Source organism: Hyperoodon ampullatus, assembly GCF_949752795.1.
Source record: "Hyperoodon ampullatus genome assembly, chromosome: 7".
Taxonomy (NCBI): domain Eukaryota; kingdom Metazoa; phylum Chordata; class Mammalia; order Artiodactyla; family Ziphiidae; genus Hyperoodon; species Hyperoodon ampullatus.
This window is the reverse complement of record NC_136920.1, coordinates 46,566,376-46,590,478: the sequence shown is the minus strand read 5'-3', so window position 1 is coordinate 46,590,478 and position 24,103 is coordinate 46,566,376. Positions and strand designations below refer to the sequence as shown.

Below are 24,103 nucleotides of genomic sequence, written 5' to 3'. Positions count from 1 at the left end.
CTAATCTACCTAATATCCCCTTCTCAGTGAAACTGAATGAATGAATTTCTCTGGTTTTTATCATTGAAGTTTTCTAATATCCAGGCTGATAGTATCTGTAATGTAGTTTTGTTTTAGCATTCAATTTCTATTTGATTGGACTTTATTTTTTCCATTTAAACATATATTTTATTTTTCAGTATAAAACTTTTTTTAAATTTTATTTATTTTTGGCTGCGTTGCGTCTTTGTTGCTGCACGTGGGCTTTCTCTAGTTGCTGCGAGTGGGGGCTACTCTTCCTTGCCATGTGTGGGCTTCTCACTGCAGTGGCTTCTCTTACTGTGGAGCATGGGCTCCAGGCACGTGGGCCTCAGTAGTTGTGGCATGTGGGCTTCAGTAGTTGTGGCACATGGGCTCAGTAGTTGTGGCTTATGGGCTCTAGAGTGCAGGCTCAGTAGTTGTGGCGCACGGGCTTAGTTGCTCCGCGGCATGTGGGATCTTCCCGGACCAGGGCTCGAACCCTTGTACCCTGCATTGGCAGGCAGATTCTTAACCACTGTGCCACCAGGGAAGCCCCAGTTTAAAACTTTTAAAGTCATTATAAATATTTATCTCAATGTTTGGAGGTTATTTATCATATGATCCATGTTGTAATCTCTAGGTGTTTATTTACCCATTACACTTTAAATAAATTAAAGTGTCTTCTGTCCCAGAAATTGAATTTTCATGGAGGAGCCAGTAAAATACCAGAGTTTTTACTTTAATTTTTAAATACATGCTATTATTTCAATATCTTCCACATAAGAACTAACTTAAGTGGGAAAAGTTGGTTATATTAAACAAAAGAGCCTTTTTTTATTTTTTTTTTCCAGATTGCAGCAATTCTCCGGAAACGAAAATTAGATTATTATTTACACAAACTGCTCCCTGAGATCCTACAATCTGCTTCATTTCTGACTGCTAATGGGGCCTTGTTTATGGCTTTCTTTTGCATTTTAAGGTTGGTACACATAATCACAACTGGTGGTTAATACAAATTCCTTTGTTGAAACTGAAACAAACAGATGTTTATATAAATGTTGTGCAGGTCACTGCTTGTGTATTTTTTTTCTCTCTGTGAAATGACATTTATTTATCTCAAAGAATGCTTGTAAAACCAGGAGTTGTGGGCCTCTTGGCCTAAAAATGTAATATATACTTCAAATTATTTCTGTGATTATATAGCAAAAGTGCTTTAATGTATCATACATTTTCTGAGGCCCACTACACTTACTGACTTGTTAATGAGAATTTCTTAACTTTTCAGTTTCATAGATTAGGAATTCAAAGCAACTGTCCATGATATTGCTTAGGTCTGTATGCAGTGAATGGACTTCAAAAGGACTATGAAATGCTCGTGTTTATCTGTAAAATTTCTGGTATATCCTACTGATGAAACTTTTGGTCCTGATGCAGTGCATTATCTGTGTCACATGCTTCATACAATATACATGCAGTTAGAATTCAGTTTTTAGTGCTATGATATACTTAGCCTGTTTATTATATGTTTACTTTTTATCTTTTCCCCCACACATTGTTGAAACCCAAACTAGTTTATTTAATTTGTCAAGTTTAAAAACTAACTTCACATTATATTACTATTAATGTTCCCCAGTTAGTATTACCCAAAATAATTCTGCAGGTAAATTTTAACTGCAATTAGAAATATAATTTCCACTTGCGAGAACACCAGAATCACAACTAGCTGCTGGACAATCATTGACAGAAAGACACTGGAACTCACCAAAAAAGATACCCCACATCCAAAGACAAAGGAGAAGCCACAATGAGACGGTAGGAGGGGCGCAGTCACAGTAAAATCAAATCCCATAACTGCCGGGTGGGTGACTCACAGACTGGAGAACCCTTATACCACAGAAGTCCACCCACTGGCATGAAGGTACTGAGCCCCACGTCAGGCTTCCCAACCTGGGAGTCTGGTAACGGGAGGAGGAATTCCTAGAGAATCAGACTTTGAAGGCTAGTGGGATTTGATTGCAGGACTTCAACAGGACTAGGGGAAACAGACTCCACTCTTGGAGGGCACACACAAAGTAGTGTGTGCATGGGGACCCAGGGGAAGGAGCAGTGAACCCATAGGAGACTGAATCAGACCGACCTGCTAGTGTTGGAGGGTCTCCAGCAGAGGCAGGCAGTGGCTGTGTCTCACTGTGGGGACAAGGACGCTGGCAGCGGAAGTTCTGGGAAGTACTCCTTGGTGTGAGCCCTCTGAGAGTCTGCCATTAGCCCCACCAAAGAGCCTGGGTAGGCTCCAGTGTTGGGTTGCCTCAGGCCAAACAACCAACATGGAGGGTACCCAGCCCCACCCATCAGCAGTCAAACGGATTAAAGTTTTACTGAGCTCTGCCCACCAGAGCAAAGGTCAGCTCTACCCACCACCAGTCCCTTCCATCAGGAAACTTGCACAAGCCTCTTAAATAGCCTCATCCACCAGAGGGCAGACAGCAGAAGCTAGAAGAACTACAATCCTGCAGCCTGTGGAACAAAAACCACATTCACAGGAAGATAGACAAGATGAAAAGGCAGAGGGCTATGTACCAGATGAAGGAACAAGATAAAACCCTAGAAAAACAACTAAATGAAGCGAAGATAGGCAACCTTCCAGAAAAAGAATTCAGAATAATGATAGTGAAGATAATCCAGGACCTTGGAAAAAGAATGGAGGCAAAGATCGAGAAGATGCAAGAAATGTTTAACAAAGACTTAGAAGAATTAAAGAACAAACAAACAGAGATGAACAATACAATAACTGAAATGAAAACTACACTAGAAGGAATCAATAGCAGAATAACTGAGGCAGAAGAACGGATAAGTGACTTGGAAGACAGAAAGGTGGAATTCACTGCTGCAGAACAGAATAAAGAAAGAATGAAAAGAAATGAAGACAGCCTAAGAGACCTCTGGTACAACATTAAATGCAACAACATTCACATCATAGGGGTCCCAGAAGAAGAAGAGAGAGAGAAAGGACCAGAGAAAATATTTGAAGAGACTATAATTGAAAACTTCCTTAACATGGGAAAGGAAATAGCCACCCAAGTCCACAAAGCGCAGAGAGTCCCATACAGGATAAACCTAAGGAGAAACACCCTGAGACACATACTAATCAAACTGACAAAAAGACAAAGAAAAATTATTGAAAGTAGCAAGGGAAAAATGACAAATAACATACAAGGGAACTCCCTTAAGATTAACAGCTGATTTCTTAGCAGAAACTCTACAAGCCGGGAGGGAGTGGCATGATTAAGTGATGAAAGGGAAGAACCTACAACCAAGATTACTCTACCTGGCAAGGATCTCATTCAGATTCAATGGAGAAATCTAAAGCTTTACAGACAAGCAATAGCTAAGAGAACTCAGCACCACCAAAACAGCTCTACAACAAATGCTAAAGGAACTTCTCTAAGTGGGAAACACAAGAGAAGAAAAGGACCTACAAAAACAAATGCAAAACAATTCAGAAAATGGTAATAGGAACATACATACTGATAATTACCTTAAACGTGAATGGATTAAATGCTCCAACCAAAAGACACAGGCTCACTGAATGGATACAAAAAGAAGACCCATATATATGCTGTCTACAAGAGACCCACATCAGACCTAGGGACACATACAGACTGAAAGTGAGAGGATGGAAAAAGATATTCCATGCAAATGGAAATCAAAAGAAAGCTGGAGTAGCAATACTCATATCAGATAAAATAGACTTTAAAATAAAATAAAGAATATTACAAGAGACAAGGAAGGACACTACATAATGATCAAGGGATCAATCCAAGAAGAAGATACAATTATATATGCACCCAATATAAGAGCACCTCAATACATAAGGCAACTGCTAACAGCTCTAAAAGGAAATAGACCGTAACAGAATAATAGTGGGGACTTTAACACCTCACTTACACCAATGGACAGATCATCCAAAATGAAAATAAATAAGGAAACAGAAGCTTTAAATGACACAATAGACCAGAAAGGTTTAATTAATATTTATAGGACATTCCATCCAGAAACAGCAGATTACATTTTCTTCTCAAGTGCACACGGAACATTCTCCAGGATAGATCACATCTTGGGTCACAAATCCAGCCTCAGTAAATTTAAGAAAATTGAAATCATATCAAGCTTCTTTTCTGACCACAACGCTATAAGATTAGAGATGAATTACAGGGAAAAAACTGTAAAAACACAAACATGTGGAGGCTAAACAATATGTTACTAAATAACCAAGAGATCGCCGAAGATATCAAAGAGGAAATCAAAAAAATACCTAAAGACAAATGACAATGAAAACATGATGATCCAAAACCTATGAGATACAGCAAAAGGAGTTCTAAGAGGGAAGTTTATAGCTGTACAAGCCTACCTCAAGAAACAAAAAAAATCTCAAATAAAGAATCCAACCTTACACCTAAAGGAACTAGAGAAAGAAGAACAAACAAAACGCAAAGTTAGCAGAAGGAAAGAAATCATAAAGATCAGAGCAGAAATAAATGAAATAGAAACAAAGAAAACAATAGCAAAGATCAATAAAACTAAAAGCTGGTTCTTTGAGAAGATAAACAAAATTGATAAACCATCAGCCAGACTCATCAAGAAAAAGAGGGAGAGGACTCAAAACAATAAAATTAAAAATGAAAAAGGAGAAGTTACAACAGACACTGCAGAGATAGAAAGCATCCTAAGAGACTACTACAAGCAACTGTATGCTGATATAATGGACAACCTGAAAGAAATGGACAAATTCTTAGAAAGGTATAACCTTTCAAGACTGAACCAGGAAGAAACAGAAAATATGAACAGACCAATCACAAGCAATGAAATTGAAACTGTGATTAAAAATCTTCCAAAAAACAAAAGTCCAGGACCAGATTGCTTCGCATGTGAATTCTATCAAACATTTCGAGAAGAGCTAACACCCATGCTTCTCAAACTCTTCCAAAAAATTGCAGAGGAAGGAATACTCCCAAACTCATTCTATGAGGCCACCATCACCCTGATACCAAAACCAGACAAAGATACTGCCAAAAAAGAAAATTACAGACCAATATCACTGATGAATATAGATGCAAAAATCCTCAACAAAATACTAGCAAACAGAATCCAGCAACACATTAAAAAGATCATACACCATGATCAAGTGGAATTTATCCCAGGGATGCAATGATTCTTCAATATATGCAAATCAATCAATGTGATACACCATATTAACAAATTGAAGGATAAAAACCGTATGATCATCTCAATAGATGCAGAAAAAGCTTTTGCCAAAATTCAACACCCATTTATGATAAAAACTCTCCAGAAAGTGGGCATGGAGGGAACGTACCTCAACATAATAAAGGCCATGTATGAAAAACCCACAGCAAACATCATTCTCAGTGGTGAAAAACTGAAAGCATTTCCTCTAAGACCAGGAACAAGACAAGGATGTCCACTCTCACCACTATTATTCAACATAGTTTTGGAAGTCCTAGCCACGGCAGTCAGAGAAGAAAAAGAAATACAAATTGGAAAAGAAGAAGTAAAACTGTCACTGTTTGCAGATGACATGATACTATACGTAGAGAATCCTAAAGATGCCACTAGAAAACTACTAGAGCTAATCAATGAATTTGGTAAAGTTGCAGGACACAAAATTAATGCACAGAAATCTCTTGCATTCCTATGCACTAATGATGAAAAATCTGAAAGAGAAATTAAGGAAACACTCGCATTTACCATTGCAACAAAAAGAATAAAATACCTAGGAAGAAACCTACCTAGGGAGACAAAATAGACAAAAGACTTGTATGCAGAAAACTATAAGACACTGATGAAAGAAATTAAAGATGATACCAACAGATGGAGAGATATACCATGTTCTTGGAGTGGAAGAATCAATATTGTGAAAATGACTATACTACCCAAAGCAATCTACAGATTCAATGCTATTCGTATGAAATTACCAATGGCATTTTTTACGGAACTAGAACAAAAAATCTTAAAATTTGTATGGAGACACAAAAGACCCTGAATAGCCAAAGCAGTCTTGAGGGAAAAAAATTGAGCTGGAGGAATCAGACTCCCTGACTTCAGACTATACTACAAAGCTATAGTAATCAAGACAATATGATACTGGCACAGAAACAGAAATGTAGATCAATGGAACAAGATAGAAAGCCCAGAGATAAATCCATGCACCTATGGTCAACTAATCTATGACAAAGGAAGCAAGCATATACAATGGAGAAAAGACAGTCTCTTCAAAAAGTGGTGTTGGGAAAACTCGACAGCTACATGTAAAAGAATGAAATTAGAACACTCCCTAACACCATACATAAAAATAAACTCAAAATGGATTCGAGACCTGAATGTAAGACCGGACACCATAAAACTGTTAGAGGAAAACGTAGGAAGAACACTCCTTGACGTAAATCACAGCAAGATCTTTTTTGATCAGCCTCCTAGAGTCATGGAAGTAAAAGCAAAAATAAACAAATGGGATCTAATGTAACTTCAAAGCTTTTGCCCAGCAAATGAAACCATAAACAAGACAAAAAGACAACCCTCAGAATGGGATAAAATACTTGCGAACGAATCAATGGAGAAAAGATTAATCTCCAAAACATATAAACAGCTCATGCAGCTCAATATTAAAAAAAAATCAACCCAATCCAAAAATGGGCAGAAGACCTAAGTAAACATTTCTCCAAAGAAGACATACAGATGGCCAAGAAGCACATGAAAAGCTTCTCAACATCACTAATTATTAGAGAAATGCAAAGCAAAACTACAATGAGGTATCACCTCACACCAGTTAGAATGGGCATCATCAGAAAATCTACAAACAACAAATGCTGGAGAGGGTATGGAGATAAGGGAACCCTCTTGCACTGTTGGTGGGAATATAAATTGATACAGCCACCATGGAGAACAGTATGGAGGTTCCTTAAAAAACTAAAAATAGAATTACCATATGACTCAGCAATCCCACTATTGGGCATATACTCAGAGCAAACCATAATTCCAAAAGACACATGCACCCCAATGTTCATTGCAGCACTATTTACAATAGCCAGGTCATGGAAGCAACCTAAATGCCCATGGACAGACGAATGGATAAAGAAGATGTGGTACATATATACAATGGAATATTACTCAGCCATAAAAAGGAACGAAATTGGGTCATTTGTTGAGACGTGGATGATCTAGAGACTGTCATACAGAGTGAAGTAAGTCAGAAAGAGAAAAACAAATATCATATATTAACGCATATGTGTGGAACCTAGAAAAATGGTACAGATGAACTGGTTTGCAGGGCAGAAATTGAGACACAGATGTAGAGAACAAACATATGGACACCAAAGGGGGAAAGCGGCGGGGGGAGTGGGGGTGGTGGTATGATGAATTGGGAAATTGGGGTTGACATGTATTCACTGATGTGTATTAAACTGATTACTAATAAGGAGAAAAATGCTCATAATTTAATAAGAACAATATTTCTTCCTTTCTGAATTCTTATACCTTGTATTTATTTTTCTTGCATTATTGTACTTGCTAAGATCTCCAGTACAGTGTTAACTAGAAGTGGGAATTATGGGGAGCTATGAATCATTCTCAGTCTAAAAGTGAAAGCTTTTTTTTTTTTTTTTTTTTGCGGTACGCGGGCCTCTCACTGTTGTGGCCTCTCCCATTGTGGAGCACAGGCTCCGGACGTGCAGGCTCAGCGGCCATGGCTCACGGGCCTAGCTGCTCCGCAGCATGTGAGATCTTCCCGGACTGGGGCACGTACCCATGTCCCCTGCATCAGCAGGTGGACTCTCAACCGCTGCGCCACCAGCGAAGCCCTAAAAGTGAAAGCTTTTAATGTTCTACCAAACTAGTTTTTTGTATATAGGGAATAATAAATTGAATAATAATTTTATCCTTTAAAAAAAAAAGAAATATAATTTCCAAATGTCTTCTATAGATTTTTGCCTTAAGAACATTAATATTTATAAACATTTAGTAATTGATAAAGTTTATACTATTGAATAAGTCATGCCTTTAAATTGACCTGAAAAATCTGTGTAAGAAACTCTTTACCACGTAGTCTCTGGAAAGTTTCTAGTGCTTGTTAAAACTCTAAAAATAGAGTTATAAGATAATTAGGTTTTAAAAATTGCAATAATAATAAATTGGTCTTGCAGCATATTTATGTTCTATGAAGCTTTTGGTTAAGTTTTGGAGACATAAAATACTTATAATAAGGTAACATCTGTGTTCCTCCTATAACTGACTCACTCAATTATTTTCCTTTAATGTTTATATTCAGTAACTTGTTAAGTTCTTTGTGTATTTTATGTTGGAGGGAGAATCACTTCCAGTTTTCTTAGGCAGAAAGTTTCTGATGTCCATTGCAGAAATACCCATGTTATATGTATGTTTTCTAATATTTTTAAAGCTAAGCTTCAGTTAAAAAGAAAATTTCATCTGATTTTTTATCCTTATCTGTATGTACATAGCATATATTTTTTCCTGTAATACATCATTTAGCAGTTGACCAACTTTGTTCAGATAATTTCTTATAATTTTTTTGTTTCTCCCTTTCTTAGGAACAAATTGTCTTTGAAAGGAAAAAAGAATCTTCCTAATATCTCCAGATTTCTTTTTTTTTCTCTTTAAAAACCCAACCCAATGGCATTTATAATTTGTGACACAGTATGCAGATTCTTTCTCCCAAGGGATATATTTTAGTAAATAAGAAATTTTATATACACATATAAGTAAAAAATGTAAAATACTTTAGTAAGGGATGTAAGAAAAAACTTAACCAGGGTTGTAGAAGGAAAAAAGGAGAGACATTTTTTGAATATCTATCATGTATTAAAAAATAGTAATAGTTGAAAAAAAATGATACAGATGAACCTATATACAAAACAGAAATGGACCCGCAGACATAGAAAACAAATTTATGGTTACCAAAGGGGAAGGGTGGGGGTAAATTAGGAGTTTGGATTAACATACACACACAATACTATATATAAAATAGAGAACCAACAAGGACCTACTGTGTAGCACAGCAAACTATACTCAATATTTTGTAATAGCCTGTAAGGGAAAAGAATCTGAAAAGAAAAGAAAAAATATATATATATATAACTGAATCTCTTTGCTATATACCTGAAACTAACACAACATTGTAAATCAGCTATACTTCAATAAAAAAAGAGCCATAGGGCTTCCCTGGTGGCGCAGTGGTTGAGAGTCCGCCTGCTGATTCAGGGGACACGGGTTTGTGCCCCGGTCCGGGAAGATCCCATATGCTGCGGAGCGGCTGGGCCCATGAGCCATGGCCGTTGAGCCTGCGTGTCCGGAGCCTGTGCTCCGCAACAGGAGAGGCCATAACAGTGAGAGGCCCCCATACGCCAAAAACAAACAAACAAAAAAAAGAGCCATAATGAAAAAATAGTAGCAGTGATAACAATAGTAATAATGGTAATAATAGCTAACATTTTCTGAGTACTTCCTATGTGTCATGCATGGTGCTGGGAAATATCTCATGTAGCCATCATAACAACTCTATGAGATAGATAATACATTTATTCCCGTTTGGTAGATAGGAAATTGAGAACATAGAAGGTTTGCAGAGTCAACAATGTTGGATCCAGGGACTGTCTGAATGAGTATAACAGATTAAATTATTGGAAGGAGAGATACCTATTAGTTTGCTATTGTAGTAGCCTGAAGAAGAGATGGTGAGGGACATAACTGAGGCAAGGGCAGTAGGTTGGAGAGGAATTTGAGAGATAAATTGTACATGGAAGTATTTAAGGGGATGATTTCATGTATGGGATATGGAAGAAGGTGAAGCCAAGGATGTCTCAAAGTGTCACACATAGGTGGATAAGTAGTTGTTAATATCATTAACCTAGGAAAAGAGAAGAGAAAGAACAGGTTCATGGAGATGAGGGAGAAAGATCATGAGTTTGGTTTTGGACATGCTGAATTTGAGGTGCTGTGGGACATTTAGATAGAGGGTGAACTGAGAAGGGGAACTTCTATGTGTAATAACTGAAATGACCGACTAGAAATTTCATATAATCATTCCAAATTTCAATTTCAGGAAGATACTTGGAAAATTCTACTCATGGAGTCCCGGCTTTGGTGCCGCTTTGCCAGCTTCTTATGTGGCCATTCTAATTGAGAGAAAAAGCAGGTAAACTTTTACATACCTACATATTTAATAGAACTGATTTACTGTCCACCATCACAACTAGAGATTTTTTTTTTTTTTTTTTTTTTTTGCTTACTGTTTATCATGGTCCAGGGAGGAGAAATATTTCTACATATAGTTTTCAGTCTTGCAAATATTGGGCTGGCCAAAAAGTTTGTTTGGTTAGGGAATATGTTGTTCAATACAGTTCTTGGTGAAAATGAAAAATGTCTTTTATTTTTACTTAAAACTGAACGAACTTTTTGGCCAACCCAATATTTGATGGAAAATTTAATTTTATACTTATATTATTTAAGTTTTTAAGCCTATAAAAAATAAAGATTGACATTATATAGTAACAATGCCCATTAGTCTTTGTTTACTAAAAAATTAGAGGGTTCTCTGATGTGTCAAACTAAAACATGGCTTGCGTAAATTCTAATTAAAGATCTTTTCCATAAGTGCAATACAATTATCACAGCTAAGAAAATAACAGTAGTTTTCTTTTATCATTTAGATCTGTAATTTGCTTCAGGCTCATTAACCTCTATTAAATCAATTATTATTTTTAAGATATCTTCTCATTTAAAAAAAATTTTCATTTTTATCAACTTGAAAATGTTCCACGTAGAACAGTAAGATTTCTACAAAATGCTACAAACTGTTATATAAGTTTTTCAGTCAGGTAAACTGATGAAGTTAAACATTTTGCATAAAAGAATATTTGCCATTTCAGGGATAATTATTTTTATTGTTGAGAACTGCTTTGATTCCATCTTTATCCCAGAGAATAAAGATACGGTCATGTATATTAATCAAGATGGGATCATCTTTCAGTTTATGAAGATGTTTGTTATAATCATCCATCCCCTAGTAAGACTATAGATAGATCTTGTTAGGTGACTAAATATTTCCTTAAACCACCTGAAGCCATTTTAATGCATTCTTGTAAATGTAATAGTATCTAAATTTTTGTGATTCTCTGTTTGATGATACTTTTAGATTATTAAAATTACTAAAATCAAAGGTTGTTATAACCCCAGGAAAATCGTCAGTATTGCTAGAAACATAGGTTACCCCACCTGAGAGGACAGTACAGAATAGTTGTTAAAAAGTGTGGATTCTGGAGCTATAAAATCTGGCTTGGGAGACTGGCTCCGCCACTTATTGTGTGACGTCTATGGCTTATTCCTTACTTGAAAAATGGAGGTAGTGATAATCTACTCACATGGTTATTCAGAGAATTAAGTGAGTTACTTATGTAAGCATGCTTAGAAGAGTGCCTGACACATGGTAAGTGTGTTAAGTATTTTTATTGGTTTTTTGCCCGTAAGTAATGAGAGCCTTGTTCTGGTGATTGTAACTTTCTGATCAATTTAAAAATCTAAATATTGGTTTTGGAAATATGATTTCAAAGTATGTACTCATATATGAAACTTTAAAGATGCTTTAAATGAAGTTTGCTTCAATTTATTTTTTAGCACTTGAATAATAAGGTGGCATTTTTGAAGTTATTTGCCTACTTTTCAACAGGAAATGTTGAAATGAACACCTGTGTAACGATCACCTAGAGCCAACAGTTGTTAACATTTTACCTTTTTTTTTTTTTTTGCGTTACACGGGCCTCTCACTGTTGTGGCCTCTCCCATTGTGGAGCATAGGCTCCAGACGCACAGGCTCAGCGGCCATGGCTCACGGGCCCAGCCACTCTGCGGCATGTGGGATCCTTCCGGACCGGGGCACAAACCCGTGTCCCCTGCCTCGGCAGGCGGACTCTCAACCACTGCGCCACCAGGGAAGCCCCAACATTTTACCATTTTTACTTTATTTGTATGTGATTATATGTCTATGTATGTGTGGTATTGTGTGTGTGTATGAACCATATAGAAGTGTAGACATCATGACATTTTACTCCTAAATACTTTAGAATGCATGTTCTAAAATAAGGGTACTTTCCTACATAATTACAACACTATTATCACACATAAGAAAATTAGCAGTCATTCCTGATTACCATCTTGTCCATATTGTCCTAAAATGCTTTTTTTTTTTTTTTTTTTTGTGGTACGCGGGCCTCTCACTGTTGTGGCCTCTCCCTTTGCGGAGCACAAGCTCCGGACGCTCAGACTCAGCAGCCATGGCCCACGGGCCTAGCCGCTCCGCGGCATGTGGGATCTTCCCAGACCGGGGCATGAACCCATGTCCCCTGCATCGGCAGGCGGACTCTCAACCACTGCACCACCAGGGAAGCCCTAAAATGCCTTTTTTTGAACCAGAATCTAGTCACAGTTGATGTATGGTGTTATATTTCTTTATTTCCTCTTAATGTAGTTTAACCTCCCCACTTTTTTTCCCCCACAGCGTTGACTTACTGACGTGACCAGGGCAGTGGTCTTGTTGTGTGTAAAACATTTCTGGTTTTGCCTGAAATTGTTCCTCATGGAATTGTTTAATTGGTATTTCCTGTAAACTTGAAGTTCAGTGAAAGACTTGATTAGATTTGGATTAAACATTCTTGGTAAGAATTTACTTCATAGATGATGCTGAGGCCATCAGAAGGTCCATAGTTCTAAGTAGTTCAAAGTTTGAATATGTGATTAAAGTGGTAATTGCCAGATCTTTCCAATGAATCTGTTATTTCTGGTTAATTAGATGAATAGATTTCCTGACATTCCACAACCCTTGCTTGGCTGGAATGAACCTCAGTTGATTGTGACATCGCTGTTTGTGAAATTGGCTAGTTAAGTGTGTGTGTATTCTTTATCAAGTTTAGTTATCAGTGTCATATTTACCTTATAAAATATTTCACAAGTTTTCATTTTTCCCCCCTTTCTCTGGTATAGTTTAAGTAACAGTGAATTTTCTGGCCTTTGAGTATTTGGTCTATTCCTCTGTGAAACCTCCTGGCCATGGTGACTCTTTTGGGTGTGGTAGTTCTTAGAAAAAGTTATCAGTTTCCTCTGTGGTACTTGGTCTGTTTAAACTTTCAAGTCACTCAATAGAGAAAGAGTTTTAGTAACTTTCTCTAATAGTTAGAAAGTTATCCATCTCTTACAAATTTTCCATTTCCCAGAAATTATCTATTTTATAAAGATTTTTATATTTGCATGGAGCTTGTACAAAGTAGTCTGTTATGATTTGGTTGAATTTTATGTTTTCAATGGTTATTTCTCAATTTGTTATTTATTTTTTATTATTTTTAGCTAGTAATTTTGCTGATTTTGCTTTTCAATGAATCGTCTTATTTATTAGTTCTGTTTTTTGGTTTTCTAATTCAGTTCTTGCTTTCATTGTTTTTCCTTCTACTTTTTTTGGCTAATTTGCTTTCCTTTTAAAAATCTTTTTAGTTTCAGGCTTTATTTATTTTCATTCTTTAAGTCTATTGATATAAGTATTTAAGGCTATGAATTTTCTTCTGACCACTGCTATAATTGTATCCCAGAGATTCTAACATGTAGTGTTTACATGATCATCATTTTCTAGAAATTCTATAATTTTAGTTTATTTTTCTCTTTTGATATAAGAATTATTTAGTAGTGAGCTTAAGAAGATGAAAGGGCCTCTTTGTTATTGCTGGCTCATGGTAACTCTGCTTAACCATTTGAGGAACTGCCAAAGTGTTTAGTGAAGTTGTTGCACCATTTTTCATTTTCTCCAGCAGTAAGGGATCTTGTTTCTTCACATCCTCGCTAACACTTGTAATTATATGTCTTTCTGATTAAGGTCGTCCTAGAGAGTGTGAAGTAGTATTTAAGGTGTGGTTTAGATTTGCATTTCCAAGATGACTAATGGTGTTGAGCAACTTTCCATGTACTCACTAGCCATTTGTACATCTTCTTTGGAGAAATGTCTGTTTTGATCCTTTGCCTGTTTTTTATTGGGTTATTTATCTTTTTATTATTAATTTGTAAGAGTTCTTTAGATATTCTAGGTTCAAGTCTCTTATCGGATATATGATTTGCAAATATTTTCTCCCGTTCAGTGACTTTTTTTTTTTTTTTTTTTTTTGCGGTACGTGGGCCTCTCACTGCTGTGGCCTCTCCCGTTGCGGAGCACAGGCTCCGGACGCGCAGGCTCAGCAGCCATGGCTCACGGGCCCAGCCACTCGGTGGCATGTGGGATCTTCCCGGACCTGGGTACGAACCCGCGTCCCCTGCATCGGCAGGCAGACTCTCGACCACTGCGCCACCAGGGAAGCCCCCAGTGACTTGTTTTTTTATATTCTTGATCATGTCCTCTGAAGTACATATGTTTTAAGTTTTGATGAAGTCCAATTTATGTATTCTTTTCTTGTGTTTTTGTGTCATATTTAAGAAGCCATTATCAAATCTAAGGTCACAAAGATTTACCCCTATGTTTTCTTTTAAGACTTTTATAGTTTTAGTTCTTGTACTTGGGTCTTTGATCCATTTTGAGTTGAAATTTTTATCTATGATGTGAGGTAAGGGGGTATTACGTTTTTAATATCACTTTTCACATGTTTGTTGCTACAACATAGAAGTATGATTGGTTTTTGAGTGTGATCTTGATTCATGGGACCTTGCTGAATTCACTTATTAGTCCCAGGAGTCTTTTTCCATAGTCTTTGAGATTTTTGACATAGAAAATTATGTTGTTGCAAATAGGGACAGTTTTATTTTTACATTTCCAGTCTGTATATCTTTTATTTCCTTTTCTTGCTTTATTGTGTTGGTACGTCCTTTCCTTGTTCTTGATCTTAGGGGAAAGGAATCCAGTCTTTCACCTTTAAGTATAATGTTAGCTGTCGGGTGTTTTTTTAAGATGCTTTTTATCAAGTTTAGGAAGTTTACATGTTTTCCTAGTTTTGCCGAGAGCCTTCATCATGAATGGGTATTTTGTCAAATGTCTGTTCTGGATTGGTTGATATGATCATGTGGTTTTCTTGTGATTTATTTTAGTCTGATTCTAGTATTTTAAAAATATCAACAAGGTCAAAGTGATGTAGTTCTTCATATCTAGCAGGGGTTCTCAATCTTGGCACTATTGACATGTTTTGGGCCGATAATTCTTTGTTTTTGGGGAGGGCTGTCTTGTGCATTGTACTCATGCATACAATTAGCCCTCCCTTCCCCTCCCCACCAAATTGAGACAACAAATAATGTTTCCATGGAAAATATGTTCCCCATGGGACAAATCCCTCCTTTTTTGAAAACTACTGATCTATATCATTACTGAAATTTTTGTCTAGTTTTATCATTTGCTGAAAGGTGTTAAAATCTCCAACTGTGGTTCTGGATTTGTCTGTTTATCTCTTTAATGCTATCAGTTTCTGTGATGATTTTATTAGTATATACACATTTATAATTGTCATATTTTTCATGATAAATTGAATATTTTATCAATATAAGATGTTCCTCTATAGCTCAGATAATTCCCTTTGTTCTGATTTCTATTTTATTTGTTATTAATATAACCACTCCAGCCTTCTCTTAGTGTTTGCATTGTATATATTTTCTTTCCAATTAATTTCAAGCACCTCTGTCTTTAAAGTGTATTTTTGGCAGATAGCATATAGTTCGGTCTTGGTTTTTAAAATTTATTCTGCTAATTTTTGCCTTTTAATTAGATTATTTTGTCCATTAATATTTGATGTATTATGTTATAGCTAGATTAAGTCTACTGTTTTATTACTGTTTTTTTTCTCCTTTTTATCTTTCTCGGTTCCTCTGTGCTTGCATATTAATCCCTCTCTCCCCTCAACCCCTAGCACCACTGGTCTTTTTACTGTCTCCATAGTTTTTTTTTTTTTTTTACGGTACGTGGGCCTCTCACTGTTGTGGCCTCTCCCATTGCGGAGCACAGGCTCCGGACGCGCAGGCTCAGCGGCCATGGCTCACAGGCCTAGCCGCTCCGCGGCATGTGGTATCCTTCCGGACTGGGGCACGAACCCGTGTCCCCTGCATCGGCAGGTGGACTCTCAACCACTGTGCCATCAGGGAAGCCCTCCATAGTTTTATTTTTTCTAGAATGTCATATAGTTGGAGTCATACAGTATGTTGGCTTTTCAGATTGCCTTCTTTTACTTAGTAATATGCATTTAAGCTTCCTCCATGTCTTTTCATGGCTTGATAGGTTGTTTCTTTTTAGAACTGAATAATATTCCATGGTCTGGATGTACCACAGTTTATTTATCCATTGACCTACTGACAGACATCTTGGTTGCTTCCAAGTTTTGGTAATTATGGATAAAGCTGCTATAAAACCCACCCCGTGTGTGGGTTTTTGTGTAGACATAAATTTTCAGCTGCTTTAGATAATTACTAAGGGGTATGATTGCTGGATCATCTGGTAAGAGTATATTTAATTTTGTAAGAAACTGCCAACTGTCTTCCAAAGTGTCTGGGTCGTTTTGTATCCCCACTAGCAATGAATGAGAATTCTTGTTGCTCTACATCTTCACCAGCATTTAGTGTTATCAGTGTTCTGAATTTTGGCCATTTTAATACATGTGTGGTGGTATCTCATTGTTGTTTTAATTTGCATTTCCTCGATGATATATGTATTTTGTGGAGCATTTTTTCATATGCTTACTTATTTTAATCTCTATGTGTCTATATGTTTAAAGTGGGTTTCTTGTAGATGACATATAGTTGGGTTATGTTTTGGGATCAACTCTGACAATCTGTCTTTTAATTATTGTATTTAGACCATTGACATTCAAAGTGATTATTGATATAGTTGGATTAATTTCTACCATATTCATGACTTTTTCTCTTTGTTGCCTTTGTTCTTTGTTCTCATTTTTGTCTTCCACTCTCATTCTGCCTTTTGTGGTTTTAACTGAACGTTATACGTGGTTCCATTTTCTCTTCTTTCTTAACATATCAGTTATACTTTTTTTTTTTTTACTTTTTTTAGTGGTTGCCTTAGTTTTTACAGTACATCTTTACAACTAATCCAAGTCCACTTTCAAATAATACTGTACCCCTTCATAGGTAATGAGAGTATCTTATAATAACAAAATAGCCCAAATTCCTTCCTCCTGTCCTTTGTATCATTGTTGTCATTCACTTCACTTATAAGCATAATTACCACACACACACATACTCACACACCACACACACGATATATACATACATAATCAAATATACATTGTTGCTATTATTTTGAAAAATTGTTATCTGTTTGAACAATTAAAAATAAGAAAAATAAAATTAAAAAAATCACCTTCACTCATATCTTATTTGATGCTCTACCTTTCTTTATGTAGATGAGTTTCTGACTCATATTTTTCTTCTCTCTAGAGAACATTTAACGTTTCTTGCAGAGCAGGTCTACTGGCAACAGATTCTCTCAATTTTGTTTGTCTAGTAAAATCTTTATTTGTCCTTCACTTTTGAAGGATAATTTTACAGGGTGCAGAATTCTAGGTTGGTGTTTTTTTTTCCTCTCAATGCTTTCAGTATTTCACTCCACTCTCCTGTTTGCATGGTTTCTGAGGAGAAGTCAGATGTAATTCTTTTTTTTTTTTTTGTGGTACGTGGGCCTCTCACTGTTGTGGCCTCTCCCGTTGTGGAGCACAGGCTCCGGACGCACAGGCTCAGCGGCCATGGCTCACGGGCCTAGCCGCTCCACGGGTACAAACCTGTGTCACCTACATTGGCAGGCGGACTCTCAAGCACTGCGCCACCAGGGAAGCCCCAGATGTAATTCTTACCTTTGTTCCTCTGTAGGTAAGCTGTGTTTTTCTTTAAGGATTTTTATTTATCTATGATTTTCTGTAGTTTGAATAAGATATGCCTGGGTATAGTTTTGTTTTGGCATTTTTCCTGCTTGATGTTCTCTGAGCTTCCTGGATCTATGGTTCAGTGTCTGACATTAATTTGGGAAATTTTTGAGTCATCATTGTTTCAAATATTTCTTCTGTTCCTTTCTCTCTTTCTTCTTCTTCTGCTATACTCATTACACATATGTTATACCTTTTGTAATTACCCCACAATCCTTGGATATTCTCTTCTGTTTTTTTTCAGTCTTTGTTCTCTTTGCTTTTCAGTTTCTGAGGATTCTACTGATAGATCCTATAGCTAAGAGATTTTTTTCCTCAGCTGTGTTCAGTCCACTAATAATCCCATCAAAGGCATTCTTCATTTCTGTCATAGTCCTTTTCTTTATGGTTCTTTCTTAGGATCTCTGTCTCTTTGCTTATATTGCTCATCTGTTCTTATATTCTGTCTACTTTATCCATTTAGAGCCCTTACCATATTAATCATTGTTGTCTTAAATTCCTGATCTGATAATTCCAACGTCCCTGCCATGTCTGGTTCTCATACTTTCTCTGCCTCTTCAATTTGTGTCTTTTTTTTTTTTTTTTTTTTTCGGTACGCGGGCCTCTCACTGCTGTGGCCTCTCCCGTTGTGGAGCACAGGCTCCGGACATGCAGGCTCAGTGGCCATGGCCTACGGGCCCAGCCGCTCCGTGGCATGTGGGATCTTCCCGGACAGGGGCACGAACCCGCGTCCCCTGCATCAGCAGGTGGACCCTCAACCACTGTGCCACCAGGGAAGCCCCAATTTGTGTCTTTTGCCTCTTGGTATGCCTTGTAATTTTTTCTTGTTAGCCGGACATGATGTACCAGGTAAACGGAATTGCTGTAAATAGGCCTTTTGTAATGTGGTGGTGAGTTGTGTGGGGAAGGGAAGAGTTCTATAGTCTTTTGACTCGGTTTCAGCCTTCCAATGAGCATATGCCTGTGGACTGTGAACTTTACAAGTGTTTCTCAATTTTCCCCCTCCCCCTTGGTGGGGCAGGATGGTTAGAGTGTGCTGGAGTTGGGTTTTTTCCTTCCTCCATGTGGAATTCTAGAGCCACCTGGAGTTGGGTATTTTCCTTCCCCAGGTGAGTTAGGCTGTCATAATACCCCAGCAGGTTAGGCTCTGTTTAACTAGTTTCCCCTGAGGGCAGCCAGTGCTCTGGTTTATTTCAAAATGGTTACTTTTCCCCTCCCCCTACTTGGAAGTACAATGGGATTTTTCTCTGCTATTTACTGTGAGAAACTATTCAAGCTCCTGGAGGTAAAACTCAAAAAAGTGTGGGGCCCCCTTAAGACTTGATACCTCTATAATTTTTAACTTCCACGCGGAACCGCCTGCTATTTATCAATTACAGTGCAGGCTTTCCTCTACTGGCTCTCATTCCCTCCGAGGTTTCAGCTTGTGAGTCTGTTCTCTGTTAAGTTGTAATTCTCTGTATCTGCCTGCAGTCTGTCCAATTTTGCGGGCAGCAGTTTGCAGTGTGACCTTACTTTTCTTGTGGATGTTAACTTTTCAGTTTGTTGAGCTTTTTACTTGGTGTTAGGACTAAGTGATCACTTCCAAGCTCCCTACATGGAAACTGGAAACTGGAAGAATGATTTTTTTTTTTAGAATTCCATTTCTATGTATTTCTTTTTAAAATATTTTTCTTTCGTGTGTGTGCTTGCTCTACAGGCTACATTATATATTTTTAACTTTATAGCTTCTTAGTGTTAATATTATCACATCCCAAAATGTAGAAATATGTTTAGGTCCATCTTAGAGGCTACTTATTATAGAATTTTTTTTTCCCCTTTCCTTTCTTTTTTCTTCTCCTCTCCTCTCCCTCCCTGCCCCCCCCACCTTCTTTCTTTCTTTTTTTGCTAGCCAATAGTCAGTTACTCTGGCACCAGGAGTTCAGTAGTCCATTCTTTTTCCACTGATTTGGAATGCTTCTTGTCATATACCATTTTCTCATATATATGTGTGTTTTGTTGATTTCTCAATTTTTTTCTGTTGATGTATTAGTCTAGGTCTTATCTTTACAATTTTAGTTTCAAAAAAGTCAAAATTTTCTTTGAAGACCAACATTTGTTTAAATACCATAATAATTCTAAAATAAAATTGTGTTATTGATATTAAAAGCTATAACTTCTTAAGGCATAAAGAGGTTTCCTAGAAGTGAGGTGATAACTTCAATTTTGGTTACTAGTTTATTTCCTATTCTCCGTTTACACTTGGTAGTACACTATTTTTTTTTTAAGTTTTCTTATTTTATTTTTTTAAGTGAGCTATTGCACTAGTGTTTTATTCATAGACAGTAGGTAGTCATAGAAAATTGGTTCTAGATTATGGCCTGTTCTAAATATTAATTGGAGTGGATTTACTGTTTTGAAGACCTGATCAGAATTTTAAGTTTGGCTTCTTTATAAGTATTATCCCATGGTTGCTGAAGAAAAATTGATCCTTATCTTGATGTGATTGTTTAGTAGTTGAACTTTTTGTGATATGTATTGATTCTGTTGTTTATTAGGTGATGCATTTGATACCTGGAAATAGCTTTTGAGTTCTTGGGGTTTTTTTAGAATTGTGTATGTATATGGACATCAGCCACAAATACTGGTTTGGGGGTCTAATTAAAAACTTTAAAATTTAATTTTATAGTATTGTTCAGAAGCTGGTGACTTACTGTTTAAAAAGCAGGTTTAAAAGTTTTTTTTGGCATTAACCTTAAAAGATAGAAAAGCAAATCTTTTTGTTTTATTTCTTTACAAATTGCTTTATAGTGTGTCTTATTTTAAGAAAGTATGGTCTGTGTTTATCTGGAATTGCACAAAAGTTAACTCAGTGGTCTTACTTGCTTTGAAAAAGTATTTTTTACTTAAAACAAATTTTTATTGATTTCATTAAACATCAAGATCCCTGAATAGACAGTAAGTAATTTACAAAGGTTGAAGTTATGTGTATTTCAAAATTATTATATCTAGCCCAAAATGAAGCATATTAATATTATAGTTTCTACTTTAAGGAAAAGGAATTTATAATCATGCCTTTAATTCACAAAGAAAGTCAATGATATGTTGATGGAGATAGCCAGTAGGCAGCTTGAAATATGAGTCTAGATTCAGGAGAAGCACAGTAGTTATATAAATAAAATTGGAAGTTTCCTTCTTGTAAGTTATTGTTGAAGCTATGGGAGAAGATCAGAGTCTCAAAGCGCAGAATAAGAAGAGGTCTGAGGTTATAAGTCGGGAAACAGCAGCATTTAAGGAATCAGATTTCAATTGATCTTTTATCAGTTGATCAGTTGTCAGTTCATCCTTTTAAAAATAAATATCAGTAATATATTAGAAAGAGTAGAAGAAACAGAATGTGGAAGATAAGCAGTTTTTTTCAAATTAGCAAATAGTGGTAATCCTAATTTTTAAATCTCTAAAGCTGTATTTAATAAAATCTTTACTGAGGTTATACATTTTGTATAATCAGTTTTTCAAAAAGCGTTTAATGAGGTACAAGCATACAACATGGTTATATATACACACATATGTATGATGGATATATATATAGATATAGATGTAAAAGTGAAGATCTATCAAAATTCATAAGTATGTCTTCATCTACATTGGTTTAAACTTATTTCCTCCCAACTTTCCAACTCATCCATCCATTTATTCACCCATTCCTCCATCCATCCATCCATCTTTCCCAGTCTCCTTCCCTCTACAGAATTAAGCATGCTTTGCCAGCTAGTTCCTAACACCTTGTAAGAGGGCAGCTTACTTAAATCTTAATCGCATCACTGTGGGGTTCTGTGAAAGCTTTGAAGTTGTTTCCAGGGTTGCTTAAAAAATTTGTGCCACAAAGAACTGTGATGGTAGTAACTCAGCAGGAAGCATTGGTAACATCTAGTTTATCCCTAGGTGGGCTGTTAAGAACTAGTCTTCTCTTTCTTTTTCTAGGAAGTGCTTTGTTTGTGGTTCAGAAAGAAGTTGTTCTGATGGATTTTGTTTTGTAGAATTGCTATGGATTTGCTTTGATATTTAGTATTAGTTTAGGTAAGTTGAAACTGCAGGGTGCTCAAACATGGACGTGGATTAAAGTATCAAAAATTGCATATTTATTTTAAGTATATTCGTGGCTTGAGTTGTTAAATTACACTGTTGTAGTTATGAAACTCCCAAGCAGATATGACCAAAATGAATCAACTATATAATATGTAAATAAAATAATACTTATAAACTGGCCTATAAATTCTTGGTATCTTCAAGTTTCAGTGTCATGTTCACAGGAAGAAAATTAAATTACCTTGCAGTCTTCTGAAAAGCTTACTCTGTATTATCCACTATATATAATAGAATGTGATTATAGACTCTTGCTCTAGACTGGAAGTTTACCTTATCCATTCTTGTACCTTAAAGAAGTATTTTATACTCTTCTAAAACATTCTGACAGATGAAATCTATTATATTTTGAAAGACTTTCTGAAATGATTAAATAGCATCTCTTGGTAACCATTACAATGTTTAAGAACAATCACCTTGTTTTTCTTTAATCTCTAATTTCTCCTTATCCATAGAACACAGAACACATATTTTATATGTATACATAGAATATATAAATATTTAGAATTTAGAGGTTACACCATTCTTTCTGTATTCCGTAGTGACCTTAGTTATTAAATATGTTATATACAGTATCATTCAGAAGTTTGAGAAAGTTAGCTAAAGAATATTTACACTAAAGTTTCCAGAAAAAAAGCATTATTGTTCATCTGATTAGACAAAATAATGTCGTTAGAAGATAATCCTTGGAATTTCAACAGAATGTGAGAATACCTTTTAATCTACTGAGATGTTAAGAAAATTTAATTATTTTAATATTTTCCCATAGGAGTAGTGATACTCTGATTACAAAGAGTTAGCTCTTACAGCAGTGGTTCTTAATACTTTTTTAGATAGTACCCTTTGATGTGCACACCCACTTACATTTTTCATGCAAGTTTAAAAGATTCACCCCCTTTCCCCATCAAAAAAAAAAAAAAGAAGCTTATCTGTAGTTTAAAGAAATACTCGACTAACTTTAGACTGCTTATTCACTGAGCTTCACCAGTCTTCTAATCTAGTGATGCTCAGCAGAATGGGAGTCTTTGTGTATCAGAGACTCCTGTGAAGTTTAAAAAGTTATTGTCCTCCTTGGCCCCAGCCCTTCCTCTGGGCCACCTTTTGTTCTAATTGGCACCTCCCCCTTCCCCATCACTGTTGTAGCAGTGTTTTATAATATATAATTTGGTTTCCAGAGAGAATTTACGCACTAGGAAGGGAGTGACTTGTTTGTCTTCAGACCTAGGCTAGATGCAGTCAAGTGTTAAATAAAATTGGTATTTAATTAGCTTATCTATTTCCTATGATACTGAACATCTCTGGAGAAGTGTTAAAATAAATCACTGTTCTCATATTCTAACCTACCAAGTTGACATTGGAATGGAGGTTAAAGACGTACCAGGTAAAGGCACCAAAAAGAGTATGGCTATGTAATCCAACATATCATGCCCATCACAGGCATTGTCCTCTCATTCTTGAGGCTATTAGCTTTGGGTTGGAATTCAGATAAAGCTGGGAAGGAGGTGAACTTCCTCATTGTTTGGGAACGATAAATTGAAACTTGAGACCAGAATAGGACATAATCTAATAACGATGCATCCTCAGTTTTTCCCCGTAGTAAGAATGTGTCAAGGCTTTGTTCATCCTCATCACACAGAAGCCTGCTAGGACAGCATATTAAACAAGTAAGTGAATTTTAGAATTGAAAGGTAACTTAGGACTTCCCTGGTGGCGCAGTGGTTAAGAATCCGCCTGCCAATGCAGGGGACACGGGTTCGAGCCCTGGTCGGGGAAGATCCCACATGCTGCGGAGCAACTAAGCCCGTGCGCCACAACTACTGAGCCTGTGCTCTAGAGCCCGCGAGCCACAACTACTGAGCCCATGTGCCACAACTACGGAAGCCCGTGCGCCCAGAGCCCGTGCTCCGCATCAAGAGAAGCCACTGCAATGAGAAGCCCGTGCACCAAAAGGAAGAGTAGCCCCTGCTTGCCTCAACTAGAGAAAAGCCCGCATGCAGCAACAAAGACCCAGT

General features: G+C 36.6%; 1 protein-coding gene across 3 annotated transcripts in view; it reads left to right on the top strand.

Annotated features, from left to right (window-relative positions):
- Nucleotides 1–24,103, top strand: part of TMEM135 (transmembrane protein 135) — a gene marked incomplete at both ends in the record, with an annotated part of 235,009 nt that overhangs the window by 34,255 nt on the left and 176,651 nt on the right. For 2 of the 3 annotated variants that reach the window (XM_079707603.1, XM_079707601.1), the window contains 2 exons: nt 852–979; nt 10,130–10,222. In XM_079707603.1, the coding sequence (XP_079563729.1) occupies nt 852–979; nt 10,130–10,222 (221 nt within the window). Of the gene's footprint in view, nt 1–851; nt 984–10,129; nt 10,223–24,103 lie in introns of all 3 variants that reach the window. The other variant, XM_079707602.1, reaches the window with a different exon arrangement.